Genomic DNA, 26519 nt, shown 5'->3' on the forward strand with positions numbered 1-26519 from the left:
TATCCATGGAAAGAATAGCATCACAGTTCAATTCCAGACGAGCTCTAGGAAGGGGTAACCAGCATTGTGGGGTATCCACCGGGTCCAGGCTTGAACAATTACCAGAACTTGCCACTTTAAACTCGAGATAAGCTGCTTTTGCTCTAGAAAACACCTCCACAGGGGTGCAATTCCTTCTACCGAGTATCATGTCGTAGTCGTTCCGGGCAAGCCATAAATGCCAACAAACTAAGAAGGACTGGCTTAGCACTTTAGCCCGTATCTTCTTACTTGGAAAGTTGAATTGATCTCAAATCTTTAGAATGTGGGATAGATGAGGGCTATTATCATCAGGAACAATAAAGAATAAATCGCTTCTAAACCATGCAGACTTGGCAAAGGGACACTCCAAAAATATATGGTCACTCGATTCCACTGCCTAGCCACATCGTTTGCAACTCGGATCCAAGGGGAGCTGCTGCTTAAGAAGGTCGCCGGATGCCACACCTTGAGCACACACTTTCTAGAGGAAAATCTTGATTTTGGGGGGGGGGGGGGGTTTACAGTGCCAGATGCGCTTCCATTTCGTCCCAGCTATGCTTATGAGATGAGGAGGGCGAGAGAGATGTAAGATGATCCCTTTGGTTGGTGAGAAGATGATAAGCAGACTGAAAAAGGTGCCATTGCAGGCCCCATCCCAAATCAGACAGTCCTCCCTTGGAAGAAGCGTAAGCTTAATCCTTTGAATGGTTTCTCTATCTGAAGCAGAGAAGTGTTGCTGAAGTAAGTCAACCCCCAAGAATGATTTGCCTCATCAATAAGATCCACGACTTTCACAATCTCACATTGAGCTAGTTTGGTGCCTTGGAACTTGAAAAATGGAAGAGAAGGAACGTAGTAGTCATTCCAGATGTCTATATTTTTCTCGTTACCAACCTGTCACAGCAATCCACTCTTTAAGACCTTCCTTCCTTCAAGAACACTACGCCAAGCCCAAGAGGGCTTGGATCTTGTTGTTCAACGTTTGACAAAGGATGTATATGGAAATGAACCACAGTCAGAGTTGGAGAAGGCATCTCAATCAAATGTAGCAGAGTTGAAGCCTCAACGAGAAGATGTGTACATTACAGATGAAGCCGAGCATAGTGATGTTGAAGGTATAGTGGATGAGGATGTGAATGATTTTAAAGAATCGAATGACCATCATTCTAAGGATTCAAATGAAGCACAAACACCGTATATTGGTCTGAATTTCTTAAATTGGGAATAAACTTATTCTTTTATAATACTTATGCTCAGAGGAAAGATTTTGGTGTTCGCATAGGAAGGACTGAAGTATCATAGAAAAAGAATCTTACTGGTTCAATAACTAAGATTTTTTCAAAGGAGTTTTTATGTTACAAAGAAGGTTTTCGATATAACAATGACAAACGACAGAAGGGAAAAGTAGTGCATCATCGGTCTAAAGTTAGAGTTAGTTGTCCAACATTTCTTTTTATTAAACCATAATCCAATGGTTGGGTATATATATCACAATCACCCACTGATTCCAGAAGACCAATCAATTGGGCTCCGATCACACCAACAACTAACAGATGGTGTAAAAGTGTTAGTTGATAATTTTCACAGTGTTGGTATAGGTCAAACACAAATAGTTGATGTTGGTGTGGAGTGCTATGATAGTTACAATAATATAGTTGTGACAGAGGGGACAATTAATGGTCGTATGAAAAGAAATGAACGGAAGATGATTGAAGGGGATCTCCCGACAGTTTTAGCTTATTTTGAGTATATGAAAGAAAGGGATCACAAATTCATTTATTCAATTAATGTATCTGCCAATTAAACTTTAAGTGGAATGTAGCATTTATCATGGCACTGGGCACAACCGCACAACAAGACAAAGTGCAAAGCTTTAAACAAAAAGGTATTTTATACTAACCTTGAATTACAATAAAGAAAAAATTTAATGTTTGACATGATGCAATAGACTAATCTTGTTTTTTATTTTGTAAAACAGATAGATGAAGAATTGTTGTAGACGTGTTTATCCATGTTTTTATTTTTAGCCCCATTTTTAAGGTATGAAAATCAACATGTTAAATACTTATCATGTTTCTTATCAATACAAACATTGATAATCCTAGGATTGAAAAGTGGACGTCCGATCAATGGGGTGCTTCCATCTCAAGTGGGTAAAAGAATATCAAAAGATCCAGCAGATTTCTTTTGCGGTCGAAGCTCAAGGTGAGGAGATGGTGTAATGGATTCACCATCATTAACCATCTCCTTCATGTTCCTATTATTGTTAACCGATCAGGTGGTTGTTGAGCTTGCCTTCTTCATTTTTGCAATGGAAGATGACCCTGATTTCTTCTTCATCCTTGATCTGAGATGAACGAAAGAAAGAAATGGAGGTAAACTATGATTGCAACATGCAAGCGTTAAAGTCTTTCACCTTTGGTATAAATGGTGAAAGTTTTGGAATATGAAGATAAAGAAGATGAAATCAAGGAGACAATATTTGCAAGATATCCGTGAGTAAATATTGGACACGTTTTTTGTTTTGGTCAAACGAATCCGTAAAAAATCGAGGAGAGGGAGAGGTCGTTGAGAATAAGGATAAGGATTTCTTGCAAAAAATAAAATAAAATAAAATAAAATAAAACATAGCAAGAAATGTGGAGAAGAGAGTGACCAATTAACCTTTGTCACCTTTATGAGCTAGGATGCAGGTTGTTCTACACTTCTTTTGCCACTTCCACGAATTCTTGCTCATTGCCTTACCAGCAAACTACGGAGCGAATAAAACGCTTACACAAACGAAGAAAGAAGCAGCGGCCCTTACTCATATAGGGGCGCATACGTTTTCTTGCTGCGTTAGCATGCTTTGATGCGTTAGCACGCTATGTTAGAGCAGAATAAGAGTGAATTGTAGTCTGGTTTAATTACCTTCAACTGTCCAAAGTTTATGGATTTAGCAAGATTGTAGAGGTCGTTGAGAATAAGAATAAGGAGAGAGAGAGTCTACCTTATTTGTTTTTTGATAAATGGAGTAAGAATCACCATTAGAGTGGGGTGGTGATCTGTCAAACGAATTTGTCGAAACATGAGAGAGAAATGGAGAAGTCATTGAGAATAAGGATAAGGATTTCTTGCAAAAAATACTCAAAACAAATCAAGAAACATGGAGAAGAAAGAGAGACATAATAAGGGTGAGAATATGCCTTAATTGTGAATCATTTTATTTTTTGTAAACCTTCATTAACACAATCGTTAACCTGTATAACCATTATTCAATCAATATTCAAAATCTTATTTAACTAAATTGAGTAATTTTTATTGCCTAAATTGCATCAAAGGTCATTATTACTTGATTATAGTCCGATTATTCACATGTTGGTTACATGCAATACACACTACCCACACAACCAAGTAGAGTTCTTTTTCCCTTCTTTATTTTTGTTTTAATTAAAGTATGGTCTCAATATTCAAGTATTGCTAGTTGGAGCATATCATAAGAAATGCCTTATAGTGTTTATTTAATTTTATTTTTTTTGGAGGGTAGGGTGGGGGGCACTGAAGGGCAAAATTTTCACTCTAGACCCACACCAAGTTTTGTCGAGTTGAAGGGTGATGTGACACTTTTTAGTTGTATGGATATTATAGGAAATGGTGGACATTGACCATGTAGTAAAATTCTAATTTAGGTTTCATGTGAAAGAAATATTTATATTTTTTATAAAACATATTCCACTTCGCAAGGAAATATTTGAATTTCCATTGCAACCAAAATACCAAACACCAAAAGTGACTTTTTTCTTGTAAAATATATTTTACTTCTCAAGAAAAGAATTTATATTTCCCTTGTAACCAAACAGAGTCTTAAATCCAATCATATACCCTCCAATGTTGTTGCATATCTCCTTGTACTTTTCAACCATCCATTTATTTCAAAAATAAATAAAATATTTTTGAGCGGTTAATAGAAATAAGTTAAAAAATTAAAGATTATATATATTCTTCAATTCGCAAATCCATCTACCAACTAGCTCAAAGAATCTAGTTGGTGCCATGAGCAACCAAAATATGCATCATAGACAGACCTTTTTTTTTTTTTGGGTTTTTTACAATTACCATCCCAAAAACTTTGATATCTACTATTACCCCCCTAAAAACTTTCAAACAACTGTTACCTTCCCCTGTTGCATATTAATAACTAACTGGCCTCCACCGTTACATACCCGTAACGGAGGGGGTTAGTCGTGACAGTGTGCCGTTGTCACAAATTTTTTAGGACCAAAATACCCTTATGTCAAAACAAAATAAAACAAATCTTCAAATGGGACCCTTCGTCTTCACTTCCTCTTCACTTCACCTGCACTTCATCTTCTTCACTTCCTCTTCACTTCACCTGTTGCAGCAAACCGGAGGAAGAATCTCTGGTCCGACCTCTTCCATCTCCAACGCAGTTTTCTCCTTTTCTCTTCTATGTTCTTCATTCTTCTCCTCTCTTCAACCACAGTAATGGCTATTCAGAGGAATCCAAAGTACAATAAATACAAACCCAGATCCCCATTTCTCATACTAATCATCTCTATTGCTTCCATTTTGTTTCTCTACCTTCTCTCCACTTCAATTTTTATTGCTGGGTTCTCCTTCCCTTCTGTAGGAGCCCTAGTGAAGGTCGTGAAGAGTAGGTATCATAGACATCATGCATTGGAGAAGTACTTGTACTGGGGTGACAGAATCGATTGCCCTGGCAAACATTGTGATTCTTGCGAGGGTCTGGGTCATCAAGAATCTAGCTTGCGTTGCGCTCTTGAAGAAGCCATGTTCCTTAATAGGTAACTCCATTTTCTGGGATTTTGATTTTCTTTCTTTTTTTGCTGCTATTTCTTTAAACTCTACAGTGAAACGGCTTTATGGTGTGTTTAGTCTTCAGGATTTGGGCATGCGGATTCCTTTTTCTTTTACTTTTAATTGTATTTAACAATTGCTTGATCCGAAGGAGAAGAGATCGGAACCCATTTCCATGTTTGCATGCTACACATTCTGTACTCTTTTTTAGCCTACTCCCAAAATTTCCCGTTGGTCTTTCCTTTGTCTACAATATTAGTTATAGATTTGTTACAGCAGCTCGACATATGACATTGAATGCATGCTGAATCAAAAGTTTACCTATACAAAGGGGTCGGTTGTTCATTTTCTATTTTTTTCCCCTTTCCCCTTGTTATGTTCGTAAAATAAAAATTCTTCTTTGTTATAGAACTTTTGTTATGCCTTTGAGGATGAGCATTAATGCAATACACAATAAGAAGGGGATCCTCCATCAGTTCAGTAATGCAAGTTCAGAGGAAAGGTTGGTTTTGTTAAGAAATCTCTCTCTCTCTCTCTCCATTTCTGTATTCTAAATTGAACATAATATTTAGAATAACTTCCACTATTTTCCTGTTTGGAATAATTTATTAAAGTTTTTGATCCATTCTTCGATGTGGGATTAGTGTCTGGGATCTGAAGCTTTCTCATATTATCTGGTAGATGGGCGGGGAGCTCTTGCACTATGGATTCATTATATGGTTACTTCTGCCTGGCTTGGGGTTTCTCGTTTCAGAGTTTTTATTTGATCTGTTTTCAGCCCAAAAACTTTGATATCTACTATTCCTCCGGTTTGCTGCAACAGGTGAAGTGAAGAGGAAGTGAAGAAGATGAAGTGCAAGTAAAGTGAAGAGGAAGTGTCCCATTTGAAGATTTGTTTTATTTTGTTTTGACATAAGGGTATTTTGGTCCTAAAAAATCCATGACAACGGCACACTGTCACAACTAACCCCCTCCGTTACGGGTATGTAACGGTGGGGGCCAGTTAGTTATTAGTATGCAACAGGGGAGGGTAACAGTTGTTTGAAAGTTTTTAGGGGGGTAATAGTAGATATCAAAATTTTTGGGGTGGTAATTGTAAAAAACCCTTTTTTTTTTAATACAAATTACAAATTGTAATGGTTTTAGGAATAATAGAATGTTAGATGATAAAACGAACATAGACCAAGGCCTGTTAGGAGAGTGACCAAGTTGCACCCATCACTTAAACTGAGATATGTTTGTCCAGATTTCTATGTACTTTAAGCTTTTTTCTGTTGCATCTTTAATTCCTCATTCCACTAATGAACATAATATAAATTAATTATTAAAAAATATAGAATTTATTCATTGGATTTTCAAATCATTATTATGCTACTTGGTCAACTCCATTGTGCTATAACTTGACATTTTAGCATGAGTATTTTGGTATTTACAAATTATTACATTTACCCATTTTTTCATGCAATTCATGATCATCTGGTTACGATCGATCTAAACCAGCCCCATTCTGTATATGATTCAACATACTAATAATTAAACAACTTAATATAAACACAAGACATTCAATCAAAACTGTCACGAAATCTCCCATTCTTTGGGGATGTCCTCAGCGCCGAAGAACCTATACTAGGGTGTATGTGTGACTCGCTCAAATTATGATAGAATCGAAAAGCCATATTCACTATCTAAAACTAAAAATTGAAGGCAAAAGATTTATCATATACCTCTATTTTATATGAAATTTATGGTTTTCATTGGTGCAAATCCAATCACCTCCATTTGAGATGAGAAACAATTTTTGCTTCCATAAAAGGAAAAGAGGTATGACATACAAAAAAAATGTCAATAGGTTGAATTTTATTTAAGGGTAGGCAGGTGCGTGTGCAAAGGTGTTATCTATGAGGGGGGTTTAGGTTGGATTGAATTTTAGGTAAGCCCCACCTTTGCTTGCTATATATGAAGTTTGAACCCTACTTCTATTTGAGGGTGTAATCGGGCTGAATTAGGCTTGAATTCTAGCCCGAGACCAAGCTGGGACATCTTAGCCCATGCTTGGCCCTAGTAGGTTAATGGCGAGCCAAGCTTGGCCATGTTTTCATATTTTTTTTCCATTGTTGTATGAAAAAAAAAAATTAACACACACACACATATGGTAATGCGTTCTTTGTCTACGAGTGTGGCTCTTGTGCTAGCGGGTGGGCCAATGAGAGCATGGGCGGTATCGCCTTTTATGGGGGTGGGGTGGTCATGTCGTCCCATCTTGTGTTTGGGCACAACCCAACCCATACAAGTGTAGCTTCAGGTGGCTTTAGGTTCCAGTTCAAAACCACATCCTTAGTTGTATACTTTTATTGGATGAATGAAAATTATATTCAACAAAGCAAAAGAATCTTTCCCCCCCACCCAACCAAAAATAAAAAAAAGAGGAGAGAGAACAAAAAAATTCGAGGAGAGAGCTCCAAAACAAACAAAATGACTACCCTACAACCAAATCAAGCTAAAGGGAGACCACCCAAGAGGGACAAAATGATAGAATCAACCCCAAACTACCAATCGCTTGAATATAAAATTGACCTTCTTCCCATTTGGTTTGTGGGGAGGAACCACCCATCTCTCACTTTGATTCTTTGAATTAAAGGAAGGATTCTTCCGATCCAAAATGACACCATTAGAACCAAGCTCTCCCCTACCATTAATTCCAAAAACATTGCACTCCCCACTATGATCTCCCTGCAGAGAATTGATGATATGGTCAGGCCCAGGGTCCCCTACAAGATAATTATAGCCCGAAGAAACACCCATATCTCCTTTATTGTCAAAGTCACTCCGAGCCGTATTGACATCACCCTTATCTTCTACCAATGTCAAACTAGCTTCCTCATTAGCTTCCAATGGCCCCACATCCACTAGTTGTAGATCTCCTATGCTTCCATAGTGCATAGTACTAGGTGGCTCATTTTGCTGAAACGAGAGTGAGGCCCACTGGTTGAATGATCAGGTAGCCTTTCTTCCTCTAGAAACTCTAAAATAGCAAAGTTATTAGGGGCCAAGAGGTGATTCTTTTCAAGATCCAGACAACTCTCTTTATCGAAATAACGTACAAGAAGGATAAAATTCATTTGGGGCATCAAATCGTACTCCAACTTCAAACTTTTTCTATGGAGATTAATAAAAGGAGGTATCCCCACCCTTTCAAAACTCCTCTCTTAGGAATCGATGCTCAATGCAAGCTCTGCAACTCTGCCATGGAATCTGAGTGACATATATTCCTATCTTTTGATTTCAGCAAAAGGATCTGGGTAAGTGGGTATCTTGGACTCCGTATAGAATACATCCAAAGCCAAAACATCTTGCCCCTTTTGGAGATGTTCACCTCTAATCCTAATCTCTCAAAGAAGAATAAAAATCCCACATCTTTAATATTGTATATATCATCACGTATTTTTTCTATGACAAACCATAAATCAATTCATTTTTCAAAATAAGGCTCCAAACCTCCCTCATCTTTTAAACCTCGTTAACCGTTGGGAAAACGATCTAAACCTTCTCCCACAAGAACATACCCGAGACCCAACCCCAATGCCAAAGCCTTTGCCATCCATTAATTTTTATATTAACATCATCACCTCAAACCATGTCATTGTTATTTTTATTGATGGGTTTCAATCACAATACCAATAATAGTGGAGGGACAGCTGCTATTATATCTAACCTGCTCACACAAATTTTGGAAGGACAGGTTCACCCCAAGAAACAGAAGCGCGATGAATCAAGTTATGAGCCACTAGAGCACTCTCAATGGGACAAGGAAAAATAGAAATATGGACTGAGTGGCCCCAACCATGAATCATGGCCCTGAGCACTTTTTTTTTTTTATTATATATGTTATCATAGTTGGAAAATCGGGATTTGGTCGGGACGAGTAGTCTGAGTCAAGTCAAAATCTTGGAAAACTTGGTCAAAAGTTATGTAGATTTGACTAAGGTAAAAAAATGATGAGACTCAATCATATATCGTCTTAGTCAAATAAGACTTTGTATTTTTACCCAATTCATGACAAACTCAATGAGTTTAGTCTTTTCTTTTTAAATCAGAAAAAAATATTCTTTTAAAAGCTGAGTTGAGTAAGATAGTAAATCTGTATTCTAAAATAGTAAGAAACCCTCAACTCGACTCTCTTCTGTTGTTCAATGGTATAACCTCAAAATGCATTGATATGTGATTCCTTATTTATTTATTTTTAGTAATTTATACATATTTATTGCATTAAAAAAAAAAAAATGACTCACTTTGACCAATTCAACTAGACTGGGTCACTAGGTTTTTTTGAAAGACGAGACAAATTAAAAAACCTGATTTTCCAACTATATTCAGCCTTTTTTAAACAATTTAATCTCAGACTATACTAAGATGGTGGATGGACAACAAAATATGATAGCTCATTAATTAACCAACTTAGCTAGAACTAGTCATATATGCATGCGAATATTCTAAACAATATTATCAATCTCTTATTCCTAGTTTTAATAAATTTATTTTTTAACATAAAAAGAAGGATAAAAAATAAGAATTTTATGTAATTCATACCTCTATTGAAAAATACAAAGCTAAAGTTAATTGGGTCTAGTGTAAACCTGGGAAAATAGAGAGTTTCGATCCTTTTACCCCATCTTTCTTAAAATAGTAGTAACAATATACTAGTATAGTAATAAGTGTGGCCCAGTAGACCCCTTGCTGGCCCCTTATGGGTCTCTTTGTAGCCCATCGTTGGCTGGCCCGGCCTGGGGCTTAACGAAAAATAATAATAATTATTGTGGACCATTTGGATTACCCCACAATATTACACGTGATTAATCCACGTTACCCGCTTCCGATTGAACGATTCAGATATGCCCACCTGCCATGCCATGTCACAAAACTGCAGTCCATCGAATCGCAAAGTGGTTCCGTAGCGATTCCTACCGGTTGCAGATGTGTACCGTAATACTGGTTCCGAGTTCCGACCGCCACAAGGCACAACTGCACAATCTGCCGTGGGAACTGTGAAGTAAGGGTATTTAAAATCGATGCCAATATATAATAAGTTATCATTACCTCGTGCAGAGCTTTCTTCCCGTGGGATGGATTGAGCGCATTAGCGGCACCCTTTGGCCCTTCCTCTCTCCTTTCTGTTAGGTAGTCGGAGTTAGCAAACCCTAAGCGTAATCAAAAGCGTCTTCTCGAACGGTGGCTTTGAAGTTTTCATTCAGTTTAAAAATCCCTCTCTTCGAGCCCTAATGCTTGAAATTTTATATCGTTTTTGTCGATCTGTGGTATATGACGAAGAAAAGCGTACAATTCGGGTCGATGATGGAGGTTTCAAAGGAGAATTCGAAGGATGCTTTCATGGAAATAGATGTCGGGAATTCTGTGGAGTCCTTTCAGAAGTTTTTAGAATCTCAGAAAGAGCTCTTTCACAGCCAGGTCGATCAGCTTCAAAAGATTGTTGTAACGCAATGCAAACTCACTGGTGTAAATCCTTTGGCTCAAGAAATGGTACGTCTTTCCTTTTCTTTTGTATGTGTCTTTAGAAAAAGGAAAAAAAAGCATCAGTAGTGAAACCTCAGGTTGTACTTCAATTACCATGTATGTGTTCCCACGACTTGAATTTGTAAGATAAGCGTTGCCTGTAAGCTTCAGATTTGTAACCGCTCTTTAGGTAGTCTGGTTTTGACCTGGATTGAAGTATTTCTTGTAAAGCTGTTAGTGTTGACATTGAGATTATAGAGCAGGCGACACCATATATTGGAGTTGAACTCCAAAAAATGTAATGTGTGCCGGAAGAATACGAAATTGTGAAATTGTTTCCCGGAAGAATGTTTTCTGACAGAAAATAAGATCTTCACGGGTAATCCTTTCCTCCAGCTTCTGTTTTGTGAGGATGAGGAAAGAGATGCTGGGGCTTTTTAAGGGAAATCTTTCCTTCTCAAGATATTAATATTCAAGAAGTTTGTTGTGGAACGAGTGAATTTAAGTTTTCAACAAACCCTAATTTTCTCCAATTTGAGTACCTTGAGTATGCAGATGTAAACGCTAATATTACTAATGCACCGATCTTCTCTTTTGTTAAAGTTGAAACTTAATCATTAATACTTACATGCTCTAGAAAACCCTAATGCCAACTCTCCTTAGCAAATTTGCCAATTCACCCCCCTCTGGGGTTGCCCTAACGTGAAATTAGGGTTTAAGATCTAATCTAGTGGAAGAGTTCAATGAAGAAGAAGGAATTGTAAAGACTGTACAGCTGAGATAAATTGGAAACATATATTAAAGGTTCCTTTAATATCTTTAGGTACTTATATTCTTTTATATATAATTTGTTTTTTTTTTCCATATTGGAAGCTCATTAATTCATTCTTCCATTTTTTATTTTTTGTTCATTGTGCAGGCGGCTGGTGCACTGTCAATTAAAATTGGTGAGTAATGGAGATTATCTGATTCTTGTTCATGATAATGCATGTAATCTTAATGGTTTGATCTTTTGATTTCTCATATCTCTTGGTGTCGTTGCAATTAAATTGACTTCAAGTTTCTGTAGTTGTACTGTGTGCTGACTGGAGTGTATAATTTGTTCTAGTTCTTATTGATTCAATGTCAATTAGAGAAGTTAATTATTGTTTGGGGATTGACTCTGGTGCTTTAATTGGCTATGCAATGATGATACTGTTTGAGGTTTATTTGGTTTGTTACAGTAGTGTTCTGATCATAGGATATATCTTGTTTAATCACCTCTGCACAAATTTTAGCCATCCTGAGCATCTGAAACTGTTGTATGGTGCAAGTTGAGGGTATTAAAAGAGAAAGAGGATGCCTGATACTAACTTGGTTTGAAGGGGTGAGAAAGCATGACGCTTATAAGTTGACAGAGCGATGGCATCCTGAGCATCTGAAACTGTTGTATGGTGCAAGTTGAAGGTATTAAAAGAGAAAGAGGATGCCTGATACTAACTTGGTTTGAAGGGGTGAGAAAGCATGGCGCTTATAAGTTGACAGAGCGATGGCTCTATCGGAGAGAGAGAGAGAGAGAGCTCATGATATTAAGAATTATGAAAATGATTGATTGTTTGTCTTAGGCTTGTGGTTATTTTAAGAAATGTTATGCAAAACTACTGAAATGTCCCTTTTTTTGGGAGGGTAATTGTTGAAATATCTTTGCTTTCCAATTATATGCTGGAAACTGTCGTCGTAACTTTTGTGCTGTCTTTTTACTTCTCTATTTCCTTATTCAACTCACTAGTATCATATTAATGTGAATTTTGTAATCAATTTATTGGAGTCGCCATTTAATGATAATATTACTTTCTTTGTAGGGAAAAGACCAAGAGATTTGCTAAACCCTAAGGCTGTAAAGTATATGCAAGCAGTCTTTTCTATTAAAGATACGATTAGCAAGAAGGAATCTCGTGAGATCAGCGCTCTTTGTGGTGTTACTGTTACACAGGTTGTGACCTTCTCACGTTGAATCTAATGCATGGAACTCCAACCTTTTCCTCCCTTGCCCTATGGCAATTGTCTCACAAAACAATCTTTTGTGGCTTTGGAGTTGGCCTTCAATATAAAGTGATGTTCTTTCTATTTAATCTAGCTCAAGTATCTGACCTTATTAGCTTTATGAACACCATATGAGTGTCTCTCTTATTTCAATTTTTGTCCATGAAGTTGTCGTTGACTTCACCGTCTGTATGAGTTATTTGATCTCTTGTTCTTATCTTGCTCAGTGTGCCTTGAAAGATATGACATGACTGTCTTTGAGTTTGAAACACCTTTTCAACTAGGAAATTATTTTGAAAGAGTTTGCAAGTTTAAAATAAGAATATTACTTATTTGAAGCATTTTTTTGGGATATTAGATTGGTTAATGCTGGATTTTTTAATTAGTTAAAGTTATATTACTTTAACATGCAGGTTCGAGAATTCTTTGCTGGTCAGCGTTCAAGAGTGAGAAAGCTTGTCCGATTGTCAAAGGAAAAGGTGGTTAAGTCTAAGGCATCCCAGGATGGCTGCTTAACTGGCTCTGATCCGGCCATGCCTATTGACCAAGTTCCTTTGAATTCTGTGGACTCTAAGACAGTTGAAGGAATCCCCTCCTGCAATGTGCAGGAGGAAGCTCTACCTGACATAGACAACTCTGATAAAAATTTCCTTGAGAATATTTTCAATTTGATGAGGAAAGAGGAAACATTCTCCGGGCAGGTGAAGCTGATGGAGTGGATCCTGCAGATACAAAATTCTTCAGTTTTATATTGGTACTCACTATTGAACTTTCCATGACTTGGGGGGCATGATAAGCTATTGCTGTTCACAGTGTAACCTAGTCATTTTCTATTTCCAGGTTTTTAACTAAAGATGGTCTGACAATTTTAACAACATGGTTGAGCCAAGCAGCTTTGGAGGAACAGACAACTGTTCTCGTTGTCATATTTAAGGTGTATATCTATATTTATTCTGTTAGGTTATCAGTTCAATAATTTTCATCTAATGTATCCTTATACCATATTACAATGGTTATTTTGTAGGTTCTTTGTCACCTGCCATTACATAAAGCTTTGCCTATTCACATGTCTGCCATTTTGCAAACTGTTAACAGATTGCGCTTTTATAGGTCATCAGGTGTGGCTATGTTGCAATTTTATCCTCTCTCTCTCTCTCTCTATATATATATATATATATATATATATTCATCTCTTTGTGCTTGTCTTTTTTCTTGAGGCGGCAATAGATCTATCTAAAATTTCATTTTTACGTGATCTAGATTGCCTGGGCTTTATTATTCATATAGCTTAATGTTTTCAAAAAGCAAAAAGCTGTTTGGGTATTTGGGTTGGAATTACTATTTGTTTTAATCTGTTGGTGCAACTCTATGCTTATACTTTTTTAGCATTTTAAAAATATTAAAAGAATGATTTTTTAGTATCTAACATATTCATAAATGTCAATCTTCAATTTTCTATTATTTATTTATACTCTGGAAAGAGGGCGGGTCTTGGTGCAATGGTAAGGTTGCTCCATTGTGACCAAGTGGTCATGGGTTCGAGTCTGGAAACAGCCTCTTTGCGAAACAGGGGTAAGGCTCCTTTCATTATGACCCTCCCCAGACCCTGCAGTTTTATTTATACTCTGGAAAATGTCAACTATCACTGGTGAATTAAACCGCATGCATTTTTGTTTTCTAAACAATCTAAATAGTTGTCAAGGTGACGCCTAGCTTCTGCCTAGGCAACAAGGCGAGCCTTTTATCAACCAACACGACTAATTGCCTTGTGTCAAGGTGCCTAGATGTAAAGACCCAGTCTTGGGCCCTCCATTCATTATAAATCTAAAGCATTTCTCAATTCTACCCTTTTTAACTTTTTATAATACTATACTTACCAAGTTATGTGCATCTTTTGACCTTAATAAACCAACATCGTAAGCGTATTTACCTTTATGAGAAGCCACATACCTGGAATATGAGGCCTATAAAATATGGTGCTTGCCGTAGGGCTGGCCATCCCCTTGACTTGCCTTGGTGCCATGACAGCTATGCTAGCAAAGTACAACACTTCAGTTGAGCAACCTTTAGTTGTTTGTGAAACTTTAACATAAAGAATGTGGTTTTATGTTATTTTTCTTGGTTTGTGAAAAAGTACAGAGAAAATTATGAAAAAAAGGAAGCATATGCCTTTTTCTTTTTAGGATAGACATACACACCTATTGAAACCTTGTTTGGCTGATAAAGTTAGGATCCTCATGAGGGGAAGAAAACGGAATGGCCTAAGTGTCATGGGTCAATAAAGAATCGTCTTGTGGATGTAACCAAGATGATTGAGACTTCGGAGAATATCAGTTTAATCATTTTTTAGACTTCCCACTTTACATCTGGAAGAAAATTCCTTTATGAGCTAGTTACATTAAACTCTTCCCATGCACTTTTCCAAATTCTACCCTTGACCTTGTGAAACTCATTTATCTGATTTGAAGATCAGACATATCAAACAGGGCAAAAGTTCTGTTAACAAGGTGGAGCAAAATATTTGTGAGAAGTCAAGTTTTGAAGAGACCCACTTGTATGAAATCCCCCAATGCTGCACAGAAGGAGATAATTCAGAAGCAGAGGCATGTTTTCAATCCTTTATATTTTAGTTGTCTTCTCCCATCAATTTTTATAATCATCCCTATGTTATGTGCAGGATGGGTGAAATTCTCAGTGATGAGGCTTGGCAGTCAAAAGTTGATATTCCTGTAAGGCTTTATGGCAATCAAATAGTTCCTTTAGGAAACCATTTAATGTTCTGAAGTTTATTTTCTTATTGTGTTTTGCAGGAGGAGATCCTTGCTCTCACTTTGGATGGTTCAGAAAATTCTAGGTAACAACCTTATTAATTGTTGCTCATTGGCTCATTGCCACTCAGATCGAGTTCTTGTTGGAATTCTGTTTAGATTATTATTTTAATAATTGTCTGAGGGATTTAACTTTAATTTTTTGTTCAGGAAATTGGATCCTTCCCGGACACTGAAACTGCTCCCTGCATCTGCTGATGATTCAAACAGAAGATACAATCGAAGTGTGCCTTCACGTATCCTCAGTACTTTTGGTTCCCTCCTTTCCATTTTAACAAAAAGGTTATGTTTGTTTCCTTGTAAAAAAAACGCATGTAAAAAGGAAAATTTCAAGTAAAATCCTATTATTTTATTCTGACTTTACTTGATATTTTTCCTTCTACATAGTTTTTACCTGGAAACAAACAAAGCCAAAATTGCAGTGCTGCCCTGTTTAGAGGAGAATTAGATTATAATGCAGAAGTAGCACTGATTGGCTGAACAATGGTTCGTGCTGGAAGCCAACCAACAAATCAGCCTTGTTAGTAGCATTTCTTAGGACATACATAAACAACACATCAAAAACCACCACAGAGCGTGTGGATGCTAATGCAATCCATTGTTTCAAAAATCCGGTTTGGATCGTTTATGACCCATTCAAGTTCTAAAAAACTCAAATAATAAATGGATGGTAATCGTGTAAATTAATGAAGTTCAAAGCTTAACAAGAGGAACAAATTCTGCATGTACGCAAGTGGGGAGGGTAATTTTGGGAAAAAATAAAACTAGGATAAAGCTAGAGAAAGAAAGAAGGGGAGGGCCATTGAGTCAATTAATTAAGAGGATGTTAAATCGTAAAGGGGTTGGGGGGTGTATCTTTAACATCCCGACCAGCAAGGAGGTGGAACACCCAAACCTGGTTCCAGAGGTGTGTTGTTACCACTCTAATTCTGTGAAAGCGACAAACAAACCAGTGAACCATCAACTAAGGAGGAAGGAATGCACACAAAGGCTTTTGGGTCTGAGACCCAGAGGGTAGGGTCACCTAAAGGTGAGGAAACAAACCCCCAAACCTCAGTCCAAACCATGAAGGTTTAACTGAGATCTACGATCTTTTCCCTTATCCAATGGTACTGTCAGCAACAGAAAACAATATAGAAAATAAAAGAAGGAAGAAGAATAAGAATGGGTAGGACTTATCAGAGATGGGATCAAGCAAGTGCTATGCAGGTATTCAAACAAAACCCAATTTCATTCCATTATCAAATCTGTAAATCTCAATTGACTTGCATATAAATAAGAAATTAAAGACCAAAAATAGAAATTAACTCAACTAAAGGTAACTAAGTAAACCAATTTAACTCAATTAAGCAAACATTCCATACTGAAACAAAATGATTTCTTTATTTGTGACCAGATAATCTCAATTTTTTATAATCCATAATGTCGAAATTTTTTGATGAAAAGTGGAGGTTCCTGCTTGTGTGTTTGCCCGGGAGGAATCCTGTTACAAATTGTACTCCTAATAAAGTAATCCAACAAGATAAACAAGATAAAGGGAATAAATTCATAATAAATAAAATAAACTAATATCCTATTGAATCAAAACAAGGTTGGGACCTGGTTTATCTTGGCCTGGATGGCCAGACTGGTCAAGTCGGTTCAACCACGAATCTGCATCAAATTTGTTCTAAATTGTTGGTGAGCCTTCTAATATTACCGACCTTAAAGAATCGGGTTTTCATAAATTTCACATAACATTGAAGCTCTTCTCATCTTCAGAAACAATAGCCATGACTAGTTGAACTAGAGCCTTATTACTGTTCCTGACCCATGGCCAATAGGGCACTTTACCTATTGAGTTGAGATGTCTCCCCTCGGGTGTCAAGGTAGAGTGATTAGAGCTTACTTCTGCTTAAAGGAATTCATGTCATTTCACTGAAGACCAAAGACTGCATATCATTCACTTTGGAACTGAGACATCTGCAAGCCCTATAATAGGAGTATTTCTTCTATATCTGGATTGGCAAAGCATCATAGTTGTCACGGCGTCTAGGCGAACAGCGAAGGTGACACCAACAAGGAGCCTAGGTGTCACCTAGGTAACGAAGGTGCCCATCCAAAAAAATGAGCCTGGATGCCTAGGTGTTTCCTAGGTTGACAACTATGCAAAGCACCTTAATCTCCAAACATCTAATTCCAGGGATATTGCATTGCTTCTGTCTGTCTACTGGTGTAATTACCCATTGAAGTTGAACATTCACAGTATAACAAAACTAAATAGATTGAACAGTTAAAATTTATATGATTGGGTTTAGGCAGCCTACACAAGTTAAAATTGATTCTTTGGTTAAATTCATGACTTTTATTTCTCCGAAGGTTGATAAAGCTGAAATTCTCTAAACTCCCGTGGGATTGCGACAAAACATATAGCGTGATACTTCTAAAACTTTGTAATATCACTACTAAGGTCTTGGGGTGATTTTACTTTCCAGACCAGTGAAAAATTTGAATTCAAGCTATGCAATTGTAAGTCATTTGAGATTACAGAGGACAACATTCTTACACTTTATTGGTAACATTGTGATGGAACTATGGAAGTTTCCTTTCTTTGTTTAGTAAAAGTTCTGTATCTGTATGATCTAACACTTAATACAAGGGTTCACATCACTAAACGGAGGATTATATCAAGTGGTATAATAAGAACAGTGCATGAATGTGGTAATAAGAGCCCTTGGCTGCATATGCTTTGGATGCCTCAAAAAATAAGGGGGTGGGGCCTGTAACAACAATTACCCAACAACAATGTTCTGCCTTCAGTTTCAGTGGTGTAGTTTAAGCTGATGGAAGGGGATACTATTTCATGGCTGTCAACTTCGGCAGATTGATGTTAAATGCACCTTGGGTGCTGTGATATTAGATTAGGGTTGCTGCAGAATATTTATTTATATACCAAGTGGTCACGGGTTCGAGTCTCTGATAACAACCTCCCGTGAAGTTGGGGTTAAGACTGTATACATTATGTCCTTTTCCAGGTGCTACAGTGGCTGGAGCCTCGTGCACTGGTTACACCCTTTTTTTTTTTCTTTTCTTGACTTGTAACATCACTTTCTCACCACCTTTTATTATTATTCCATGCCTCCAAGCATCGCAGTTTGTTTCTCTGAAGGAAAAACAACTGTATCTTTCCGATGATCCTTTGGGTAAGACAACTACAATATGAAGATTCGTTCATTGCTTTAAACAAAAGCAGAAAAGGGATGCATTATTACAGAATAATTCCTATTATACCAAAGGGGCTACTGGACAAACTATTGATAGTGTCTGACTCTTCATGTGAAACAGAGTTGCATTTGAACTCCTTAGCAAAATGAGAATGATGGAAGGAAAGTGGGGTAAACATAATTCTTATTCGAAAACATAAACAGAAATAATGAGAATCCAGTAATGTCACAGCAGAATCTGGTGGGATGTTAGAGATCAACATGTGTCCAAACAAATTAACGCACCAGTTTTAGAAGAACCTTTCATGCTTAGGTCGTATGGCAATCTTCAATTTCTATAAAAAGTTTGGTGTTAAATTGAAATTCCTTAGCTAGTTTCAGAAACGAAAGAACGCAGAAAAGTTGTATTAGTCGAACAGCCAGGACAGAAAACAAGCAGCAGAAGCCTGCAGGTTGCGAGGGCAGTGTCTGTCAACCAAAGTCGTCCAATGTCAGCCGATGATATACAGAAAGCCAAAAGGCGTGCTCTATTCATGCAGAGCAAGTATGGCGAGATTGGTTCATCTTCTAATGATGGCCAGAGACAGAAGAGCGAAGATTCAATGAAACCATATGCTTCTCAGAGAGGCAATTTGCTTTCAGCGTCTAAAACACCTCATCATAGACCAAAAATTGAGGAAGATACTAATTCTGCTGCGCTTGCCTCAACAACTTCTTCCAGCAAATTAGAAGATCCAATTAAATCAAAGGAAAGCTTGAATCACCAGAAATTCTCGCAGGAGAAGTTTAGGAGGGACCAAATCTCGTGGAAGATACCTCCAGGTACATTTGTTCATTATCTGGGTTGTTTCTTTTTATTGTCAAATTATTTTAACTGCTGGATAGAGTGGGTATCTATTTTAGGAAGTTTCCAGTACTGGAGAAAAGCAATTTCAAGTACTGTAATGGTAGTTGCTGACATACCCTTTAAGGGGGGCCTTCAAATATGTTCGCTTCTCCTTTTGTTATACAAATATCTCCATTTGGTAAAAATCTTGAGAATGAATCAAGGTGTGAAAAATAATTCAGATACTTCCATTTACTGCAAGAAGGTTTCAGTATGGATGTTTTGCTTGGCTTAACACAATGGCCCAATAAATTTTTTTGCCATGTTGCAATTTCTGATCATATGGACGGGAAGGGCATATCTTGGATTAGCTATAGATTAAATTTGGTGGTCAAACTCAATTGTATGATCTGACTTGTAGTGGATTTTTCCTATTTATTTTCAGCGGTTCATATTTTTGCCTCTTATCTTTGATCATTTTTTGTCTTTAGTTTTCTCCGTGTCTAATTTAAATTGGGTTGAAATTTATTAGGGTGGGGGACTATGGGTCTACCTGTACACCAAATTTGGCTGCCATGTGGCTCGGCAAAACGGCCATTCTGCCACCGTTGACGCTTTAAAAAAAAAAAATTCTGAATAATGATTAATATACAAACTTCATTTATTTTCTTTAGTGGGCTAATTTTTTGATTTCTCTCCAATTTGTACCTTTAAGGTAACTAACTTTTTCCTGATAAAAAAAAAAGTAAGGAACTTTTTAAGGAGTACCTGGGTGTAGCATGGCCAATCATGCTGGTCATATGTGTTAAAACTGGAGCAACTGATTGTGACATCCAATATGTGGTCTCAATTGTACTGGGTCCTGTATCCTCTTTTGCACATCAGATGAAAACTATGGTCATCCCTTGAAGTCGATAACAAACCTACTTAACTATCTCTTTCTGATCAGTTTTCTATGCAAGATATTTTGGATGGCAACGATTGAATACGGAAGCCGAACCCCTTTCATGTGAACAGCATATGAATGATCTTCACAGGGTGGATGGTAGATGAAGTATGACTTTTCCCTGTAACCTGGTTTGTGGTAATAATCATCAGATTAAAGATTGAAAAACCCTCCATGAAGCAATTATTCATTAACTGTGTTTGGAGTTCGGACAGTGCGAATTGGAACTCTCGATTAGTTTATGTTTAGTAGTTAATAACTTAAAGATTAAAGTAAACGTGAGCTGTCTGTTTGGACTCCCTTAGAAGAATAAATCCCAATATTTCTTAAAATATTAGCTCCAGTTTTTGGTGGAGGTCTCAATTCCTTTAGGTCATGGACATCAAATTGGAAGATGGGAGCACTGTAACCCCAAGATTCCTGATTTGGTCCACCTGATCCTATGCAAACCAGGTATTTGAATGCAGGCTGGATTATTCGAACTCAAATAGATTCTGAGAAGATAAATAGTTGGTATTGCCAAATAATGTTTTTTGGTATCACTGTACCAGATGAAAATAGAACAATAATTTGCTTCTGGATAATCCTGTTGAAGAATATTCATGTAAAGGGTACTTTGCTCAGTACATGGGCAATTGAATTTATGTTTTTTTTTTTTGGGGGGCGGGGGGGGGGGGGGGGAATAAATGGGTAATTGATTGTCTTACTAGTAATTATGCGACGCTGTTTAATTACCAGTCCCGTCCATTCTAAGAATCTAATACCCATTACAAGGATGTTTATTGCATCTGATTGATACTGCTAAGTCCTCTGGAGATGACCTGATTCTCCCACATTGGGTTTACATTGTTTGCTGAACTTGATAAAATTTCGAATTGAATGACCATTGGTTAATAGTGCAGGTCCAGCAATATTAAAAGGAACTTAACTACTTGAATCATTTAACTGATGAATAAATTGGGGATGCTCCTGAACAGCAGTTGGATGACCTATTAAATGGATAAACGCACCCATTTTCTTGCAAGGCTAGATCCTTCCCTCAATTGAAAATCATTCTCTCGAGTAAATCATATGAATAACTTGGTGCAGACATGGCTTAAAAAACTGGATTTACACATTTGTACTGACAGTGATCTGCTTGCCTATGCAGTATCTTGTTTAATATCTTGGGTAACTAACAATTAAAAGAAATAAGCAGAAGATAACATCAGTGCAAGTTTGTGGAGTTGGACGTGCATGTTTTTGCTTCTGTTTTAGTTGGATGTGAATGTGACTCAATCTATTGACCTATGTTCTATTATAGACCCTTTTGATTTTTGGATGCGTTATTGAAAGCTAATAAATGAAGGGAGACTGTAGCGTGAGATCAAATCTGCTAAAGTTGAATATATTAATGGTTGGAGTTATGATTTTCCCTTCCATTTGGGTGCTTCCCTCTTGTTTCTTAGTTTAATTTTTGTTCTCTTTATATATTTTCTGATTGTCTGTTATCTAAAGTAGAAATTCATATTATACCCTTAGGATTTTAATCTTTTCTATCTCTACTCTCTGCAGAGATGAGGATCAGCAGTCTCTGGAGAATTGGCACCGGAGAGAAGAGCAAAGAAGTTGAAGTTCAGTTTGAGAGGATAAGACGGGACAAGGAAACCTTTTACCATAGTAATCTGGAAATTCCACCTAATCCCAAGGAACCATGGGACTTAGAGATTGACTATGATGACACCTTGACCCCGGAAATCCCGACTGAACAGTCATCAGATGTCAATGTTACAGAATCATTGGCTTCTCCTACTTATAACGGAAAATCCGTGGAGACTACTGCAGCTGCTGTAGCTGCAACCAGTAAGGAATGTCGCCCCCCTCCGGCTGCTGCAACCAGTAATGGTTGTGCACCTGAACCGGATCTTGAGTTGCTTGCTGTGCTACTGAAGAATCCACAACTGGTTTTTGCCTTGACTGGTGGCCAAGGTGGTAACTTAACCAGTGCAGAGACAGTGAGGCTTCTCGATATGATCAAGGCTAGTGATATTGGTTTACCTGGGATTTTAAGTGGGATGGGTGGAAAGGCTGAAGAGAAGGTGGAAGTGACATCTCTTCCATCACCAACTCCTGGATCAGATCACATCATGGTGTGTAATTTAATTCTTGCATTTGTATTCTGTTGGTTAGATCCCAAATTGGTTACACTGTACTGTGCCACACCTGCAAGGGATTGTATCCACAATCAGTCATTAGTTTGGAGAATTCCCTGATCCTGGCTGTCTTGTTCCAGAAAGTTAAATGTCCGACTTTTAAAAGTAGATTTTGGCGTTGGATTCGTAGGGACTCTCTGATTGAAAGGGTGCTTTTTTGGATTTCTGCAATCGAATGCAATACATCGTTAGGATGCTGCCCTGCATCTCAAAATTAGGCTATGTTTAGTATACATTCTCAGAATAGATTCTGGCGAACGTATTCTGAAACCCGGTTCTTCTCTATTTTCTTGGTTCAGATTACATTCTAGACCCAGAATCTATTCCTAGAATGTATACCAAATACAGCCTAAAATATAACCTAGCAGCCAAAGGGTTCCTCGTGGTAGATCTTCCAAGCTGCCACATAAATTTTTCTGGATGAACAATGAACTTGTGCTGTGACTCAGTGTCTTGGCTATTCAAAAGAAATGAAAAAGGGGGGGGGGGGCAAAAATGGTTAGATTCAGTTGGGTGTCAATCACCTGCAAGTGTGGTATGTGTTGTACGAAGCTGTTTAAAATTTATGGCCGATTAACGATGTCATGGTTAAATTTTTATTTTTTCCCCCTTTTTAAGCCTCACTGTTCAACCTGGTTGTATTTTCCCGTTTTTTATGGAAATTTTCTTAATTTTGCAGAGTGGATGGAGATCTGAAGCTAGTAGTGATCGTTTCTCACAGGCTAATTCAGCAGCTTACAGTGACGTGCCTGTGACTTCCACCATCCCTTCCTTGGGAAAGCTCCCTCATACTGGTTCCATGCAGACCCAAATTCCAAGCACTTCCTTTTCGTCACTGCAAATACCAACAATGGCTAGTCCAGTGCCCCAACAACTTCAAGCAGCAATGCAGCTACTCTCATCTCAACAGGTTACTGGTTCTGTGTTTCCTGAGAAACAACTATTCTCAATAACTCCCTCTTTATCTCTAAGCCAACAATCTCCCACCATTCCTCCTCTCTTACAAAGGCCTCCTATGAAGCAGTTCACACTGAATACTGATTCAATAGAGTTTGGGCAAATGCAGAATGTGAAGCCTGCAACTGTTTCAATTGTTTTGAACCCACCAAAGGAGAGGCATTCTTTGCCAGCTTTGTTGCTGAATCCGCCAAGACCAAACCCGCCTCTGTTACCAAATCCTCGACCCTTTCAGCCACCACACACCAGATGGCCTCCCAATGCAAATCCAGCTGCTTCTGGGAGGCATTCTTCCATGGCTGCTTCTGGGAATGTTGGGCAGTTTTCTGCAACAAGTCGCCATTTCCAAGCTAACCATGACAATTATAATGCATTTTCACAAGGGCTTATTCCTCCCAACTCATATCACCCTCGCAGCAATGGGTATGTGGGTGAGCCAGAGCTAGAGATGTGGAGTCCAGAGAGGAGTCCAGTGAGGTCCCCATCGTATCAATCTGGGTGGAGCTTTCACGAACCCAGAAATGCTTATGGCTGGAATTCTAGACCTGATCGGTCAAGGCAACGGAATTCTGGGTACCAGGAACGAAATAGACATGGGAGAATGAGACGAGAACGAAGGCACTGAGTCTCTGTAAATTATTATTCACTGCCGCTTGGATCCTCTAATGACAAGTATAGAGATGTGTAGAGACTAAAACAGGTCAGAATTTAGATCCAAACGGGCAGTTGATGGTTAAAAAAGATTCCTAAGATTCAAAATTGGGATTAGTTGATACTCAAGATTTACCAGTCAAACAGGGTTGCCCTTCATTGCATATTCTAACCTTATTTTATTATTTGGATAAATTACATGTCACTCCCTAGTTTTCAAACAAAATTCAGATCACCCCTTGATTTTTTAAAAAACTCAATTCACCTATTGTGAGGGGGACATGTGGGAGCAACTTTTGGTCAGATGGATTTGGAAACACTCTCTTCAATAGGACAATGTAATAACGGTCCACAGATACTCAAAAAACTCTTGGTTCTTGCACGGCCCACCTAGGAAGGGCTTCAAGTGCAGCCCAAATATTGGCAACATATTGTGGACAGGTAAACCTTAAATCCCTTGTTCGAATATCAATTTTCAACTAAAAAGGATTTTTTTCTAATGGTAAAATAGACCTATGAAAAATCCAAGAGCTTGGAATGCATGGTAATTGCTAGACTACTAGTATACATACATAGAGATGCATGCCAATACACAGAGGTACTTCGTTGAAAGGAAAAAAGTTCCTTCAATGTCAGAGTGGAAGAATAATTATCACCTCCGATTCGCGGGCACCTCCAATTCTTCTAATAGGGGGAATGGATCCCACCTTGGACAGGGTTTTCGGGCAGGGGGTAGGGTGGCAATTTTTATCCTCTGCTGTTACAGCATGGTGTTGTAACGCATCGTGCGGCGGCTGTAGAGGTCATGTGCACCATATGGGGTCCGTTGTGCCACATGGCCTCTGTAGCGTCACACGATGAGTTACAACACCGTGCTGTAACAGGAGAGGATAACGATTTGTAAGGTGATTATTTCCACCCCCATGTGAGGAATTGGGGGAATTAAAAGGGACAGCAAATTGGAGGGGACAACGATTGACTTTCAAAGTGGAAAGTCTCTCAGAGTCTCTCTCTTCCTTAGTAGCCTTTGACAATTTACATTGTCTCTCCTCTGTCCCCTACTGATTAAAATGATCATGTGCTTCCCATTAGCATAACCTTCCCATTCCAGCGTAGTAGGCGGCTATGAAATTTGATGTGTGGCTGATTCAAACAATGTCTTCTCTATCCACTCGTTGGTATAATCATATAATTTGTCCAAGTGGCAAAATGCTTTTTTCCTACTAAAATCATGATTTTACTCTTATAATGTAAATTTCTCATATTCAATACATCTTTCTTTTTTTTTTCGTTTTTTTTTTGGGAGTGGTAGGTTGCAAGTCAATGCATCATGAACAGCATACATATAGTTTTGGTGAAAGTGTTTGGTAAACAAAAACAAAAAAAACAAACAAAAAAAATCTACGAAATGATCTAAATAAACTAAAATTAAAAGAAAAATGTATAAAAGTTTATAGTCGACTTGACTTATAAAGGAACATCTCTAGATTGCACACCTAATTGTGTCGCATGGAACTGTGGAAGGATAATGTGGCACTTCCAAATATTGGATAGTTAGTAAAAATTTAGATTGGTCCATGTAGTGTGACACACAACCTCTCTGTAATTCTAGAATTTCCAATGCTTTATTTTGGCATTTGGTCAAGTTTTGATAGAGGCAAAATTTGATATGTATTCAAAGGACCATAGGGTGAATCCATCCACGAAATTCCAGCCCCATCTGAATTGCTACATGACAATATTTGTGTGTGGACTAGATATACCACTTCAGTTGGGTAGGCCAAAAAACTTTCCTAAGAAAATTGGCCAAATGTGAGACTTAGAATTTTAGGCTCCCCAATCTACATTTTGTAACCCTTATAGTTTAACACTAATTATGTGGCATTGGTTTTAGGAATCACATAGGAAGGCTTTCTTGTATAGCTCTAAGATCTTTCCTGCGGTAGATTCTGTGGGGTAGAAATTTTGCGGATAGGTGGAATCCAAGGTCCGTTCAAAAAAATGTAATGATTAATCTCTAATGAAAATTTTTTTTTGTGGGGTTGGGGCCTTGGGGATAAACATCTTTGATGGAGTTGATTAAAGGGGGAAAAACTGTCGAAATTTCAAATCGTTTAGTGTCTGAACAGAATCGGATTGGCCAATTCAATGTCATTTTTTTCATCTTCCGACTTGGATCGGACCGATTCTTGATTCCAAATCATAGTTGGATAATTGGGGCGAGTTGCCCAAATCGAGTCAAAATTTTGAAAAACCTAGTCAAAAGTCGAGTAGACTGGGTCAAGGTAAAAAATGACGAGATTGGGTCATAAATCGTTCGAGTCATGTCAAGCTCTACGAGTTTAGTCGTTTTTCAAAAATTCAGGAAGTTAGTTCACTTAGAACCAAGTTGAATAAAATAGTAAATTTGTATTCTAAAACAATGAGAAACCCTCAACTCCCTTCTCGTGTTTAATGGTAAAAACTCAAAATGTATTGATATGTGATTCCTTGATTTTTTTCTGGTTTTCTCATATTTATTCAGTATTTTTCTGATTTTTAACTAAT

The 26519-nt window shown here is 37.7% G+C and overlaps 2 protein-coding genes across 2 annotated transcripts; both read left to right on the forward strand.

Moving 5' to 3' along the window:
- The first annotated feature begins 889 nt into the window (after nt 1-889).
- Nucleotides 890-5671, forward strand: LOC122659513. The gene is made up of 4 exons (XM_043854616.1): nt 890-1223; nt 4403-4826; nt 5249-5341; nt 5521-5671. Exons 1-4 carry the CDS (start codon nt 890-892, stop codon nt 5669-5671), a joined length of 1002 nt encoding a protein of 333 aa, XP_043710551.1.
- A 4354-nt stretch (nt 5672-10025) lies between these two features.
- Nucleotides 10026-23946, forward strand: LOC122659514 (homeobox protein LUMINIDEPENDENS-like). The gene is made up of 13 exons (XM_043854617.1): nt 10026-10374; nt 11267-11294; nt 12189-12319; nt 12783-13123; nt 13210-13303; nt 13394-13487; nt 14843-14972; nt 15047-15098; nt 15180-15223; nt 15348-15433; nt 18782-19222; nt 21727-22301; nt 23044-23946. Exons 1-13 carry the CDS (start codon nt 10156-10158, stop codon nt 23944-23946), a joined length of 3138 nt encoding a protein of 1045 aa, XP_043710552.1. The 5' UTR covers nt 10026-10155.
- The last annotated feature ends 2573 nt before the right edge of the window (nt 23947-26519 follow it).

The sequence above is a fragment of the Telopea speciosissima genome, chromosome 4 (assembly GCF_018873765.1).
Source record: "Telopea speciosissima isolate NSW1024214 ecotype Mountain lineage chromosome 4, Tspe_v1, whole genome shotgun sequence".
NCBI lineage: Eukaryota > Viridiplantae > Streptophyta > Magnoliopsida > Proteales > Proteaceae > Telopea > Telopea speciosissima.